Source organism: Strongylocentrotus purpuratus, unplaced genomic scaffold, assembly GCF_000002235.5.
Source record: "Strongylocentrotus purpuratus isolate Spur 01 unplaced genomic scaffold, Spur_5.0 spur5_scaffold_18, whole genome shotgun sequence".
Classification (NCBI taxonomy): domain Eukaryota; kingdom Metazoa; phylum Echinodermata; class Echinoidea; order Camarodonta; family Strongylocentrotidae; genus Strongylocentrotus; species Strongylocentrotus purpuratus.
In genome coordinates, this window is record NW_022145603.1 from 31,957,103 (window position 1) to 31,973,730 (window position 16,628).

The following is a 16,628-nucleotide window of genomic DNA, read 5'->3' on the forward strand; positions in this document are numbered from 1 at the left end:
GCTTCTGGCGCGCCTGTACGGTAATATGAAAGGGAACTACTTCAGAGTTCCATGACTTGAACGTTGAGTGCGCACGCGTATGCGTGTCACAACTTTCTCGCTCAATACGCTATGGCGATTACTATTGTGCACTGCTCATATTGATTTCGCTTTAATTTTTGGGACAAAAATAACAAAACTTTTTGTTTAAATTACTCAGCGTAAAATTCATTCTAAATCTAGACATTAACTGCAAAAATTATACATTCACAGTTTTAATAAAATGTCTTGTTTCCCTTCATATATCTTGTCATTTATAATCTCGTGTTTGTAAAACTATATTTAGGCGTATTACAGATTTTGTACTTTGTCATCAGTAACGACGTTCAAACTCATTGAAGCCATCGCGGTGGACGCCTCTGAAACACTTGCAGACCCTACTTACATAAAAAAAAAAGGTGTAAATTACCATTTGGTCCAATTTTCATAGGGTCTAAAATCATTTCATGCAACAACTGTTTTTCCATCACCTATTTAGTCAAATAATCATTCATTTTGTCTAAGCGTAATGGGCTTTAAACATAAAAAACAACCCTAATCACGTTTACATTTATTTTGTTCTCTCTCTTTTTATCGTGTTTGGCGCATTTGCTAGTATGAGCAACTTATTTGACTGCCACCCCCCCCTCCCCCGGATTAGTCTCTAAGTCCAATATCCATTAGGTCCAATACTTTCAAATAGCAATATATTTTGTAATAAATGCACATTGAACAATCCAAATCTTCAACAGAGTTTGTGATTAAGTTTAAATTCGGGGATGTAAAGTGTCACTCGGATCAGGGCTGTGTTTCATAAAACCTTTTATCAATAACAAGCTACAATAGCTGTCATAAGCTCAACAAAATTGGCACTTAATTAGATGAGAGCACAATTGCCATATAATTTGTTATTGATAACAAGTTTTATGAAACAGGACCAATAATTTATTGTAAGAACATGCTACTATTTCGCATGACCTACTCCTTCTATCCCCAAAGTTAATCCGAAGATAATGAGAAAATACTGCGGACCTATATATAAACCTTTAAGTTCCTTCTTGGTTTAAAAAAAATAAATCCAAGACTAATCGGTCATTTAGACATAGACCTAAACGTAATGGGTAAAACTGGTAATTAGACCAATCGGCAAATACACAAAATTCAAAATTTGGCCTAATAATGTTTAGACCAAATGATGACTGAACCATATGGTTATGAAAAGGAATGGGATTGGACGTAATTAAAATAGAGATAATGAAATAATAAACAAACGGGAATATAATGCTTGGACTAAATAGGAACTGGTCTAATTGGGTTTATATTAGACAAAATGCAATTGGACCAAAAGGCAAAAAAAAAAAAAAACATAGATTGGACGAAGCGGCCATTTTACCAATTTGTTACAGACAAGTGGCTATTGGCCCTATCGGTCAATAATTGACTAGCATGATGATTGACCATGTATAGCGGGTTTATCGAATTTACCCATGTAGACTAAAATGAAGTTGGACAAGCTGGGTGTTGGACCAAGTGGCATGTGATCATACGGCAATACATAATTTATTTTGATTAAAAATAGTTCAGTTATAGGATCAGGAAAATTTGCTGAATATGGTTCTACAATCTTGGTAAGGCCGGGTAAAAAGTTCATCATTTAAAAAATTGAAGAAATGAAATTACATCGAATTTTATTATTTGGGGATTTGTCAACAAGCACCTTTGAAAAAAGTAAAGGATAACAACAAAAACATGAAAATAAAGTATTAAGATAGTTCTGTCTCAATAAATATATCGCTTTTTAAAGTGAAATAGTGATTACTGTTAAAATGCAAATCATACCTTCAGGTGGTACTTCTTTCCTCCGTTCTTGTTCACTCTGGAGATACTCAATTACATGCATATGACCACGGATTGATGCAATAATAAGTGCGGAGTTACAATTATTATCTTCCCGCTCTATCTGTGCTCCTTGACCAACGAGGTACTGAACTACATCAAGATGACCATTGACTGATGCAAAATGAAGAGGTGTCATACCATCCTTATTACCCCTCTCTAACTCTGCTCCTTGACCAACGAGGTACTGAACTAAACCAAGATGACCATTGATTGATGCAACATGAAGAGGTCTCATACCATCCTCCTCGCCCCTCTCTAACTCTGCTCCTTGACCAACGAGGTACTGAACTACATCGAGGTGACCATTCTCCGATGTACCAATAAGTGCTGTCGTACCATGAATATTGGTCGCCTCTCCATTTGCTCCTTGACTAAAGAGGTACTCAACTACATCAAGACGACCCTCACCTGCTGCAATAAGAAGTGGGGTGCAACCATTTGCATTAACCTTCTCTATCGGTGCTCCTTGACTGACAAGGTACCGAACTACATCGAGGTAACCCTGGCTTGATGCAGTGTGAAGTGGTGTATCACCATACGTAATATCACACGTGTCAATCTGTGCTCCAATACCAACGAGGTACTTAACTACATCAAGATGACCGCCAGCTGTTGCTAAAAGGAGAGCCGTCGCACCAAGACGTTCATTAGGCTTCTCAATCTGTGCTCCTTTACCAACGAAAAACTTAACTACATCAAGATGACCCTCTGAAGCTGCCGTACGAAAGGCTTTATCGACCTCAGCGCGCTCATTTGTTGCTCTGACAGCCATGTTTTGCTTTGGCTGTGGACCCAATTGTGAAGCAAATCTTATAGATATTTCTTCGTTCTAGACTTTATATGTCGTGTTTGTCAATTAAGTCACATTTGTGTTCTGTAAATCGTTCTTAGAAGAGACTGAATACGTCGATTAATTTATCCGCTCTACAGCCAGAGAGGAATATGTTTAAACTGTTCGAAGCCTACTAATGATTATGAATCGGAAACTAGGCAGGGGAATGATTCTAATTTGATAAAGTTATACTAACGAGCATAATTCCAATTGTATAATTAAAGAATCCGTCTCGGATAGTCCTGGTGGTGTTAGTGCAAGTGTCATAGTTCCAATTTATTTGTCTGATTTCCTTCATATAACCAACGTGCTCCGGTCCATCCAAATATATCATCAAAGGTTTGTTGCTTCAATATGAAATTGTAGATTGTCAAGGCAAATCAGTGCATACAATTGTTCCACGATAAAACGCTCGGAACATTTCTTAAAATTTAGCTTTCTACTTTTTATCCCAAAAATTTACCTTGTGTTTGATGGTATATTACACACAGGTAGCAACTAAAAAATTCATTTGTGTGTGCTTACAGTTTCCCGATCAAACTAACCGATGGAACAGTCCTGGCGAAAATGGCGGAGGCTTTTGTGAGAAACGGGCGTTGTTTTGTAGCACGCCATCATGATAGTACGTCACCGTGACCTCATTTAGGCTTCGGTAGAACGTTGCAAAATTACATGAACAGAAAATATTTGCATGGTTGACTAATAAGAATGAGCCGGAAACAAAATAGTTGCAGCGATATTTAATGAAAAAAATTGTATTGAGCTAACCCACTCGATCGATCGCACAATTTTGTTCTCGTTTTCCCCATGATACCTGAACATTATGGATAAATACAAACTGAAAATCACGTCAAACTATCTGTATTAATAGTTCGAATAACGCAATGATAGATGGTTCATTTAGAATGAGTATTATTCCATCACCGTAAAATAAACGCAGAATCTTTCGTGAAATCTGCCATCAAAATTACCGTACTTTTTTTCTTGTATTCGCAATAAATTCACCACATAGGACAATTTTTAAAAAAGTTGTTTTGGCATTTAATTTAGCTTATTTGTCTACATTTCTCGATGTTGGCTACAGCTCAGGAAACCAGCATTTTCTATCTTCCCCTATGTAATTATTTGTTTCGTCAGTCTAACGAGCTGTCGGTGACTTGTGTCATGGGTATCGTGGACCTTTTGAAACTTTCTCCATTTCTATATTTTCTCATGCATTTCTTCTAACTTTGTCGGTCTCGACCGGATCTAGTGGGAATTCGAGGTCTTGTAAACTTGTTGTCAATATTGGTCTCTTGAAGCTTGTGACATTGTCGACCCCTTGGGCTGTCGCTCTAGTGGAACGTCGGTTAAGTATTTCTTTTGTTAATGTTGGTCTCGTGGGCGAGAAGCGGGATGACCTGAACTGACCAAGGCAATCCTGCGCACACCGGTTGCACCCGGCTTTGGCCTTTAGTGAAGGGTTAAAGATGAAGTTGAGTTCTGGTCATGCGATTGCATTGTGAAAGAAACGATGTGGAACCGACCAGAAAAGGTTGATCATCTAGCATATAAGAATTTGTGTGTATTGCAAGGTTCTGGAATCATCAAAATGATAAGAAATTTGGCCAAGTCTTGGTAAAGTTACAAACCCTGTACACAGAAAGATGTATATGGGACTACACGAACACGTGACGTAAAAAGCCGGCCCCCGATTTTTACGATGTTACATACATATTTAGAATATGAAGGCATTTGAAGAGCCATGCTTTTCAGGGAACATGTCTTATCTGATGTACTTCCATACTTGCATAATATAATGATAACGCTCACAAATTATTTTTCACCTCTTCCCAGAACTCAACCTACTCTTTAACGTTAGTCAGTGGTTTCTAAATAACTTACATTACATAGAGTAGGGAATAAAAGGAACAAATGCTTGTTGATAAATAGTTGCATATATTTTACAAACAAAATTTTACTTCCTCCTAGCTTGAAGGAAGGTATTGTTTGAATTTATTTCAATTCCATGTGTATTTCCCCAAGCAACGAATCCGTATTTCGACTGTATGATGTGCTTTAAGAATTCAAATGTTCAGTGGCATATATCCTTTTCTGAGGAGGGGTGTAGGGGGGGGGGGGCTGTGGAGGAGAGAATGATCGTAATCAGACGCGAGATTTCTCGCGCGAACACCTACACAAGCACACACAGCCAAATGATTACGGTCACGCATAGTTTCCAGGCACAATCCACTCTTGGGGTGCATAACGGTGTCTGCACTCTAAGATAAGTTTTCATGCATATACATGTACTTACGCGAACACTGACACACATTATGAATGTTTACATACACTACATTTTTTTTGTAACAGAAACTTTTGCCTGTATTATTCGAATAATGGTAATGACAATACAGTTATAATGATTGTGATGATAAGTAATAAGTAGATCCATGTTCTGATCTACCTATTATCATGTTTGACACTCGCGGAAAATAAAATGTTAAGGTACTTGAGTTAGACTTTATTTGAGATTTGAGATTTTGCAGGGAAAAACAGACTATTTTGGGGGAAAGATCTTAACATTATTTTGGTAGCATTCTAAAGATAGTTTTTCACTAGCTGTATGACCCACCTAATTTAAGTTTGTGACGATTCTCAGCAGCTGATGGATTTCAAGATGTTTTAAATCAGGTAAGAGCTATACATTGTGTTTCAATGTATTATGTTATGTACTGTGTTTTTATTGTGCATTTTATAGAGTCGTGTATATTCCTAACACCAATTAATCTGGACTTAATGTGCTTTTACTTTTCTTTACAGCGAGGGGATATTGATAAAAAGAGAAATCATATATTTAAAAATACTATGTCCCTTTTGCAGCCAACATCAAATTCTGTAGAACTTTGCAGGAATTATGAATATGTCACGTATGGTCTAGCTGTGAAATTTAAACATTAGCAGGGTCCTAATATTCAAAATATGCAAGGAAATCCGTTTACTTGCTAGACTTCACTTTCAGACACTATTGAGTGACTGGCTGGCTTTTTTCATCTTAAGTAATAACATTCATACAATGAGCTGTAAAGGGTACATGATCATTTGTCTACATCAATAACCCACTTCTTGTAATGGCCAAAATTAAACTGATTGAATCTTTGGGCAGCATAAAACGTACGACGATTCGCTACGATGGTCTGACAAATCAGACTATTACTTACTGGCTCTATAGCTCCTAAGTCGATTCAACAACTAATAGTCGTTATTTTCCTATTTAAAGACATTTTCAAGTCCCCCTTTTGTTAGGGAAGTTCTAAATTAGTATTGTCTTTCAATTGCCGTTAGAATTTAGCCTTTTCATTTTTTGGCCTGCAAATAGGACATAGTACCTTTAATATATTTCAGTTTGCCACAGTTTAGGGCTGTAAGTCTAAACATAAAAAAAGTCATCAACTCCTATATTAAGTCTGCCCTTCCCCTTTTTTAATCGTCGGATTTTGTTGTGTGGGCGGGGGGGGGGGGGGGGGGAGGGGGCTAAGCATATGGAAACGTTGTATCATCCGCTCAATCTGACTTGCGTGCATAGAACAAATAAGCATTTTTCCATGAAAAAGTGAAGTTTTCTAAAATGTGCGTTTCTTTCAAACATTGGGGCGCCCGGAAGTCACTCGGGTAACATTTCATAAAGTATAATATAAAAAGACCATATGAAAATTGTCTGTACTTTTGTCGGAAAAAATACATTTATCCAGCACAATGTCGTCTCTTTTTGCGTTGGAGAAGAGTAAATAGCGAGTTTCAATCACACTTTGGCCGCATTCGCAAGCTCTCACTCGTTTCACTGTGGTCAAGCGACTTTGGGGCAGGCGGTTAATGAAAATACTAATCGTTAGCTTTCTTCTGGTATTAAACTTGTTTTGATTGATTGTATAATTATGTTGGAATAAAGAAAACAAAAAGGTTTGTCTAATAACTAATCAGCGTCTGAATTGACCTTTTGACCTTGAATTCCCTGATGCAAGCGCACTAATGTCGTCATCTTCGCTAAATCGTTGTCTTTTATCGTAAAATGCTACACTTTCACAATGTTTATACATCTTTTTTTAATTATTAGTAGGATATAACATATTTTGTCTGATATCATTGCAGTTTGGGGTTTTATTTAATGAGTAATTTTAAAGCAAGAGCCATTTTACTGTTTTAATTTACTGGATCGTACCATTAAAGCCGCAGGGTAGAAAGATGCATTTTCCAACAGCGTCAATTTAATTTACGTTCTGACATTCTCTTAAATGGGCTTGTGTTGTTAAGAATCCACTGCTTTCTGGTCCACCAAACGTCCACATGCATGGTCGTTTATCAACTAAACTATTCACATGTATGGATGCTTCCTTCCCAGGTGTTTGTGTTGTTGAAGCATTTCATTCACCTGCTATCTTTCTTTGTACTCCAATTGCCAGAACGCAAATTAAATTTTGGTTTTATAGTTTTATCGGAGTCGTTTATCAACTATGTATTCAAATTTATGAATGCTTCCTCCCCAGGTGTTTGTGGTGTTTATGCATTTCATTCACCTGTCATTATTGTTTGTACTCCAATTGTTAGAATACAAAATGCATATTGGTTTTATAGTTTCAAGTAAAAAAAAAAAATGTTCTGCACAATAAAAAAAAATGTCTCCCTATTGTACAATGTAATGTGTCCCCTCATTTTGTAATACTTAATTTACCCATTCAAATAATGGAACTACCTGCCCTCAACACCGTGTGGGAGTCAGTTTGCGGTTAACTTCTTTTATGAGACAAATACAAGCAAACGTTTCCATATGAGTAGGTGTTTTCTGGTCCCTGGATCAGCCACCGGTGTATGTCTAGTATTCATGTATAACGATAAAGAGATTTATTATTCTCAACCCACTTTTCTACTCGCCCCACAAAAGGTCCCCTTGGTTAAAGTCCATAGTAAATGCCAGACAATTGTTATATAAAAATTAGTGTCTGCATTGCTTATATGGTAGTTAGGTACATAGCCTGCACAGCAGGGAAACGGAGTTCACTTTTTTAAATCATTGATTCACGTGTAAAATTTGAATTTTGACCAATTGTGTCCTAAATGCGAAATCGTAATAGTATAGGGGCCAAACATTTTTTTTTTTTTGCAATTCAGATCGAAAATGTTGGCTAAAAATGTTTGCTCGGTGAAGAAAACCTACCATGAACAGCACAATGAAATAGATCACATAGACCCGTTTCTCTAAAAGAGCCCAAACAATCAGCTACTTACGACCGTCAAGAGGACTGCTTGAAACCCTCTATATTCCGGTACCAAAATATCATAATACATTTTCGGTATGAGGCTTTATAGACCAAATATGTCTCAGGTACCAAAAATCTGTTTTTAAGGACCAAAATGTAAAAAAATAAGTGATTTAAGAGCATGAAACTATAATGCGAATGATATTTCTTTTTTTTTCTTATGACATTTGAAATTGTGTTTAAGTAAAGATACGTATCAAGTCTACCAATATTACGCAATGTTTGCGGTAACTGAGCCCCCCCCCCCCCCTCCCCACCGCAGCCCTAAGCTATTCAAAACGACCCAGTACCCCATGTAGTTTACTGACTGAAAATTTGAAACATTATGCTATATGCTGGTTGTGTTGAACTCATCGATGAGAGTCACTGATCTCATTAGGTCATAAAGGTCATAATTAGGTCAAACAAAGGAAAGACCATTTGATCAAAAACACCAACACAAAACAACAACACCAACGTGTGATAGGTAGGTTGATAGTTGCTTTCCCCTTCCACTCTGTCAGAAATGTATAATAAGGAACTCAGTGGAAAGCGCTATGTGTTGAAAAAGAGAGAAAGAAGAGATTGAGGATAGAGGAAAGGGAATTTAAGAAAAAAGAAATGAAAGTGAGTGATTCAGAGTGTGGTAAAGCTAGAGAGAAAGATATACATTGAGAGATAGAGAGAGACAGACATAGAGAGAAAGAGAGAGAGTGAGAGAGAGAAATAGAGACAGACAGAGAAAGAGGGAGAGATATGAATGGGCCCCAATCGCTAAGTTGGAATGTAATGCGTATTGCTGAATTAAATAGTCTCTTTTCAATTTTCTTTTGAAGTAGTTGAGCTACTATTTTTTTACAGGTTTGGGGGTATTTACTTGGGCCAACTTTTCTTTATTTATACTGTAGGCTACAGACCAATAGACCAACGTGTTTTTTGGTAAAGAAAGTGATTGTGTTATGTTAAAATAAAGGTAAGCATATTGTCTGGTAAGGCACATTTTATAGCGCGTTTTCACGAGATATAACGCGGTACATAATGTGCTGAAATGATAAATACAAAATAGATCCGTTAATCTAAATCTTGATTCGATGAATAAAAAGTATCCCTTACAAAGTTCGAAGTGAACAAGTCTATACGCATTTATAATTTGCACGCTTTCCATTTAGCGTTAAACATTCCCTAAAAGATCGTTGTAGTATACAGTAGATTGCATGTTCTTTCAAAAGAGCGCTACGTAAACCAATCATATTGCGTCCTCGTAGTATTAATAAACCAAAATGAATAAATAGTACTTGTCGTTGTCAAAACGTATGCCCTGCTATTATATTAGAGTTACACAAGATTTTGAGTCAAGATCAACACTTATCGCTCTATGGCCCGCTCCCATGCAAGAACTTAGACCCTCAATCTTGAAACCGAACACCAAACATGTATATTGTGTCAACTTCTAGGAGCAAATAATGGAATAATGGAAAACACCCAAGCGAGCATAGTTATTTAAAAGGAATATTGGAATAAGTGGTTACAAAAAGGGTGTGTTTGCCAAGCACAAAACGTGGAATGGTAAATAGTAGCAGCGGATCCAGGATTGCCCAAACGGGGGTGGGGAGAAGCAAGAGTATGCGCAAACGCGCGAGCATAATACAGATCCCCCAGAATCTATCGACTTTCAGCAATTCAGAACCTTAAAGATAGCCGTCTTGAGCGATAGATAATCTACTTGCGAATAGAGTCAAACATAACTCAGGAGTTATAAAGAGACTGAAAACAGTATTTTCACTTTTTCAATTATCCCAGGTATACTGATTTCAAGATTTCAAGATTTCAAATTTATTCATGTTTCCTACAAATCAATTATAAGCATTTAAAACAAATTTAAGAAATACATGTTGGAAACAGAGGGGTCCACTAAAAAGCAATGCTTGTAGAAGTGTGAACACCTCAGATGAAACTTAGGAATAATGAGTAATTCAATTAACTAATATGTACCTATAAAAGGAACTAAAACAAAATAGGGGAAAGAAAAAGGGGGATGCCAATAGAGACGAGAAAGGGACAAGACAATACTTTACACGACAAAGATAGAAGAACGCGGTCATAATACAAAGCGTAGACAATGACAAAAAGAAGTGAGAGATCGAGGGTATAGAAAATAATACAACATGTTGTTTTTCTGTAACAAATGGACAGGGAGAAATAATACAAACTATGACATTCTTAATCTAACTCCACAAGAGGGCGGCATGTTACTTTAACGATAACATTAACATGGGGAACTCCGTATGATGCTTCTCTTAAACAATTAGCTTGGTTGACATTTGATACTCCCTTTTGGAAAACAGCTTGTCGTACAGTGTTCAAACTTGCTACGAATATACTTTCAACAGAATAGTTAAAATGTCAAAGTTTATTCAATCGATACAAAATAATGAGACACGATTACGTCTAGCATTTAAACCTCTGGCGTTTTTACCTTCTGAAATGTTTACCTCTGACGTTTTTACCTGTCCCCTGTGAAAATTTTCTTTTACTCCAATCACATTACTCCATACCAAAACGTTTCATTTTATCAAAGCTATGTGTAAAAAAAGAGTTAGGGCCATGTTTAGGAATAATTGCAAATAACATTACAATTGTATTATTATGTTTTGCATGGGAAATAACATCATTTGAATCTTGAATCTAATATTTAAAGTTAGAAATTCAGTTAGTATACGATATTGACCTATGGGCAATGGTCACTGGAGCATGAGTCATATGCACATGGGTGATTAGGGTATTCCCATCTTTGTAACAAGTTCATTTGTATGAAAACGAAACAAAATAAGACAAACAGAATGGCGAATGTTAGAAATCAATCAGCTTAATAATAGGAAAGTTATGCATGTTTAAAATAAGAGATCAGTGTAGCTATGCGATTCTCAAATTGCCAATTTTTTTCAGTGGATTTTGACCTAGTCATTAACAATACTCCCGTTTGTCGTGTACATACATGTCATTAATTTCTGTTTTGTTCATATTGTCGTCTCCCTTGGGTCATTACTCAAAATATAGGCCTCTTATAGATAGTATAATAATATTATAATGATAGGTCCTAAAAAGGAAAAAAGACCTTCCCGAGTAATACATTTTGAGAGAGGAATCTATTTCAGTAATTTTGTTTTTTGGAATAAATGAGAAAATTGTCTGGCACTGCATCACAGAGACATTACCGACTCAGACAATTTTAAGTTTGGATACGTATTGATTACACTTTTCCAAAAGTCAAATCTTTATTAGTTTTTGTTCGATTTTATTGAATTTTTAAACTTGTCTGCTTCCCTGATTGTTCTCTTTTCTTTGAAAGTTCTTTACTATAATTATAAACGTTGGATTTATATTCATGGACAATACAATAAGGACGCCCTCTAGCGCTTAAATTACTTTAATGACGACAAGAATGTCATATTGACTTTACAATTATAAACCTTCTCACCCCCACCGTGAGATCAAATTCGCCTACTCTTTGTAAATTGCCTAAATGTGGGATTTTACCGCTCCGCTAAAGTAATACCCGGTGTTATCAATTCAGGCACTGCTTGCTATTGATGGAAGAGAAAAAAAGAATCGAATGAAATAATGTCAATTGTCTGGCTTGTAGTCTGAACTTTAACCTAGGAGAGCTTTTGTGGACGAATTGAAAAGCTTGTAAAGAAAAAATATTGCCATCGTTATGCATGAACACTAGAAAGACATCAATGACGTATCCAGGGGCCGGGGTGCTTTCAAATAATACCTGTATATACAGCAATCCATAACCCGCTTCACTGAGCGCCACTATATTGAAAATGGCATGTAAAATCCATTTGGAGAAGAAAAAAACACTGAAAATGTTATGATTACATGTAACCATGCCTTGAATAAAACGAAAATTTCAAACCCAATGAAAAGGTAGTTTTCTTACGTTTCTTTAAAATAATAATGAGGGCATTTAATTGTTATGAAAAGAGGTTTCTGCATTTTTCAGAATTGAAACTTTTTCAGAAGAGCAAGGCATTCAGTCAGGTAACGTTTCAGCAAGAACCAAAGTTAGGAAGACCGTTTATTTTGATAAAGGGGAAAGGTATAGTCCAATGGACTCATGTAGGCTAAACATGAACTATCGGAATATGTTTTTTCTCTACCGGGTGGGCATCCCTTTCAATAACAAAAGGGACACATTTTCATTGATCTAAAGTTAATAATTAATTTGGGGGAACTAAGGGTGGTTGCCCCTGTAATTCCGGGAATGGGTATTGCTTAATTAGCATGCATATCGCCACACAATGGAAATCTGCCATGTTCGCATGAGATACCAACTTTTCGCAGTTTTACCCAAATATGGGACGAAACGGATTTTGACATGCTATTTTCAAATGTTGCTTTAGTGAAAAATGTTTAGGTTAATGTAATCACAGTACCAGTTTAAGGAATCTTACTTTTACCTGATGAAAAGCAAGAAGCAAGAAGTCCGTACTTTGGTCACAATAACCGTTACTCTTCGGGTATTGTTTGTTTGTGTTTGTTGTTGTTGTTGTTGTTGTTGTTGTTGTTTTTTTTTTTTTGGGGGGGGGGGAGTACTATATATAGGCCTACATAATTTAAAGGACAATGATTATGATTGAAATATAGACAGATTGAGAACAGTCTATGTAATAATCCACTCACAACAGAATAGTTTTACAATGCTCTTTATCAAAATGATCATTTGGTTTCACACCATATCAAACCTTGACTTCCATGAAATTATGTAAATAATTATGTACGCTTTAGGATAACTGTTACGGAAACTGCCTCACTGCTCTCTTAACTACATGTAAACACTCAGTCTCTTTCCATTTGTGCTTTCTTATTTTGCACGAGGCTCTAGTCTCCCTCGAACATCAACCACACAAGACTATCGGCGATTATAACAGGTAAAAGAAAAGATGAGTCGATGGATTTCAGATCCATTCATTAACTTTTATTTTAGGAAGAAAGGCAGCTCGGTCTTTGACGTTAATAATGTTAGAGCAAATCGTGCTCTTTAGTCCTTGCCTTAAATTAGATATTCAAAGAAAATCACAAATATGGCCAATAATGTATCACTAGAGACGAGGAAGCTTACAGATGACACTCGTATGAGTTTAAGGTCAAATGTATATACGACAATACAAAGTTAACACCAATAAGAAAGATTCCTCTAAGGTACTGGTAAATTTAGCAATGTTTTAATTATTTCACATCAGACACAAATCATGCGTAATTATTTGTTTATAAAACTCACAACTTTTAGAACAGTATATGTATACATTATTTACAAGAGAATCAATTTTAAATGCTCGTTTTCTTTAGAAAAATGATAATTTTTTTTCACAGCATATCTTGACTTCCATGAATGAATGAACCATGAATGATCTATTTGATTATGTGTTTGTTAGGGATACATTATTGACGATGTACATCATTGTGAATTTGAAATGAATGAGAATGTACACCTAGTATATAAAGAGATCTACCCCATCATTTGTGAGCACTAGACTGATAATGTTGAAAGATACAGATACTTGTTTAAGTCATTAATACATGTAATGTCGATACTTGAAGAAAAACATATAAATAAGCTTAAAACACGCTGAAATAACAATTCTGAGTAAGTGTTTTCACCCTTTCTAGTTTAAAACAATCTATGTACAATTCTGAAGAAAATGCAATGATATGTGAAGAAAAACAATTGATGATCAATTGTTTCGCACTATACAAAACTTTGATGTTTAAAGTAGGTATATTGCCCATTGCTCATCGGACATCTCGAATATGACTGCTAAGAAAACATGCATGTGCTTGTAATTAAGCAACAAGGCAACCAACTGTTTTAAGTTCTCTCCGACAGACTTGGTAATAAGGATTAATGCCTCACTATTAAAGGGCATAGATGATCGAATTTGTCTCTAACCCAGGACCTCCCGGTTACGAGAGCACTGCTCTACCACTCAGCCATCACGCCTCCGTAAATTGATTTGTATTGACACAAAATGAACCCAACCATTGTTGCTAGTAATTTGAGTCGGAGGAAGATAATTCATTTATAATGTAGATACTTGAAGAAAAAAAATCACCATAGAAACAGGAAACAAAATGTAGTGTAAAATACAATATTTCATGTGTAGATAAACATAAAATAAACGAAATTAAACGAATATATTTACTGCATCATTAACATTGGATTGATACAATATTTCATATAGTATATAATACAGTCACTGTACACACAAACATGAATAAAGTAGAATAAAACACGACAGGATCAATATTTAGACAACAACATATTTGTAACCGCCTTCTTAAAATAATACAATGTCCAAAGGCTTCTTATTACAATGGGCAGAGGGTTACAGATGTCTGGGCCGGTGTGTTTGATAGATTTGAGAGCCAATATTAAACTTTGACTTCCTAAGACAGAATGAGTCAGTGAAAATGGAAATGCACATTCAAGCCCCATTGTCATAAAAAGCAAGCAAAATTGCTGGAATATAACATAAGGTTACCATAATAACGTCTTATTTCACTAACAGGTTACTCATCGAAATGCGATCATGGATGACAGAGCACTGGCCATTCTAAAAAGCATTTGAAAATCGACCTTGCCCAAGTTTGTGATAATAATGTTCACCAGCTACTTTCATTATAATTGTATGGGTTTATTCATTTAGGAAGGAGACCATAGAAGTAAATTTTGGGTTGAACATTCAAAACTTGGCCAGAGTCAAAATGGACGTGCTACTGTTAGCTTTCTATAAGATTTTTATTGATCAAGGAGTCAAAATAAGGAGAGGATGACAGGCTGCAACTTGTGCATCACCAACTAACATCGGTTGTTTGGGTCTTGTTTAAAGTTTAGGTGTTTGTTTTGGAAGTCAAAATAGTTGAATTGTAGGAAATGAAATAAAACCAAAAACATAAAAACATACATGAGTTAGAAACAATGAAATACATACGAAATTATCAAAACAAAAGAAAACAAAAGGAATAACCTAGCTCTTCCAATTTTTTGGTCGTATTATTGTTCCAAATGGTCTATTACGGATACATGTAGTGAAAAAGAATGTTTGAATATAAAGGATATATGATTTATGGGTAAAAAGGTTAATTTTATGACATTATTTGCATAAGTTACCATTAATATGCAAATGAGTGATTTTTTCAAAAAACTAAATTACCATAGTATTCTTTACACTTCATTTGACATGCATGCACATTTTTTTCGCGGCGATCGGCCGAGATCATGGGGGGGGGGGGGGCGACCGTTTTAAGACCTCAAATAGTTAGGCCTTTTCCCAAGGCAATTCCAATAGCCGTGTGCATCACCTATTGAAATGTGTGAACATGCCAATGACGTATTGAGTAAACATGATTTCTATGTGACATACAATAGGGTATTGAAATTCCGTCTGAGTTGAAATTTCGAAAATATTTGCGGTCGTGTTATCCATAGAATTGAATCTGGGTTTCCTTGTTGTGACTCACGCTTTACATATGTACATTCATTTGTTGGATATTTGTGCATGAAAGTATAGACAAATGACATCATGGAATTATGAATTATGGATACGAAATATACTAATTACCCCTTGTCATCAAATTAGTCCGGAAATACATAGGCCTGTAGAAACTATACAGTGCGTCCCAGAAAAAACAAAACCGAGAATTATCGATGTTTTACCATAACTTATTCACATTTATAATTGATAAATGACACATATTTGTAAAGCTTAGATTGTCCTCTTTCACGCTTAAGTAAATAAAATGAATTTGAAAAGAGGAAACCAAAAAGTCATTTGGCGGACGGTATCCGAATTTCAAAGAGAAAATCACATTTCTAGAAAGTTGAGTCTCTGCCATTTCATATGACACCTCAATCTAGAAAAATGAGCAAGGAATGACAAAGTTATGTTTGTTTAAAGCAGTGCTTGCATTTCCATAATTTTATCAAACGAATTCGTTTTCACTGGCTGCCTGCCGTAGTAACTAGCAGAATTGACAACAGATTTAGCTCCGTTTCGTTGACAATCAGCCGTAGACGACAGACTTAATGCATGGCATATTGTCAACAAAACGGAGTTATGGTAAAACATCGATAATTCTCGGTTTTGTTTTTTTCTGGGACGCACTGTATACAAGTAAATAACTGAAGTGAAAACGTTAAAGAAGAAAAACAGGAAATATTCTTTAACACTAAATAATAATCTGCCTTAAACTGACATGTCTTCTTTCTACACCAATTTAGAATAATCTACATGTTTTGTGTACAATTCAGTCACAAGATAAGACAAGATAAGACATTTACAATACTAGGTAAATAAGGCACTGTATTGATCATTTGCTTTCACAGTCAATATATTCTGATTTCGAAATATGTCTAGATGTAAACGTTATTAGGTAGGCCCATACAGTTGTAAATCTGCCGCAATGCTCACTAGGTGTGTTTATACAAGTCCAGCAGGAAAGTAAAAAATCTCTAAGCAAAATTAAAAATGTCAAAATCCCGTAGAAACACATGTTATGAGTCATCTTTTTTTCCGAAAAATTAAGACTAAAGGATAATG

The 16,628-nt window shown here is 35.7% G+C and overlaps 1 protein-coding gene across 1 annotated transcript; it reads right to left on the reverse strand.

The window, feature by feature from the left end:
* Positions 1-352: 352 nt before the first annotated feature.
* On the reverse strand, positions 353-2,689 carry LOC105445529 (protein fem-1 homolog A-like). Its single transcript, XM_011681185.2, has 2 exons — positions 2,079-2,689; positions 353-416 (listed from the first exon to the last, which is right to left on the reverse strand). Exons 1-2 carry the CDS (start codon positions 2,687-2,689, stop codon positions 353-355), a joined length of 675 nt encoding a protein of 224 aa, XP_011679487.2.
* Positions 2,690-16,628: the final 13,939 nt, after the last annotated feature.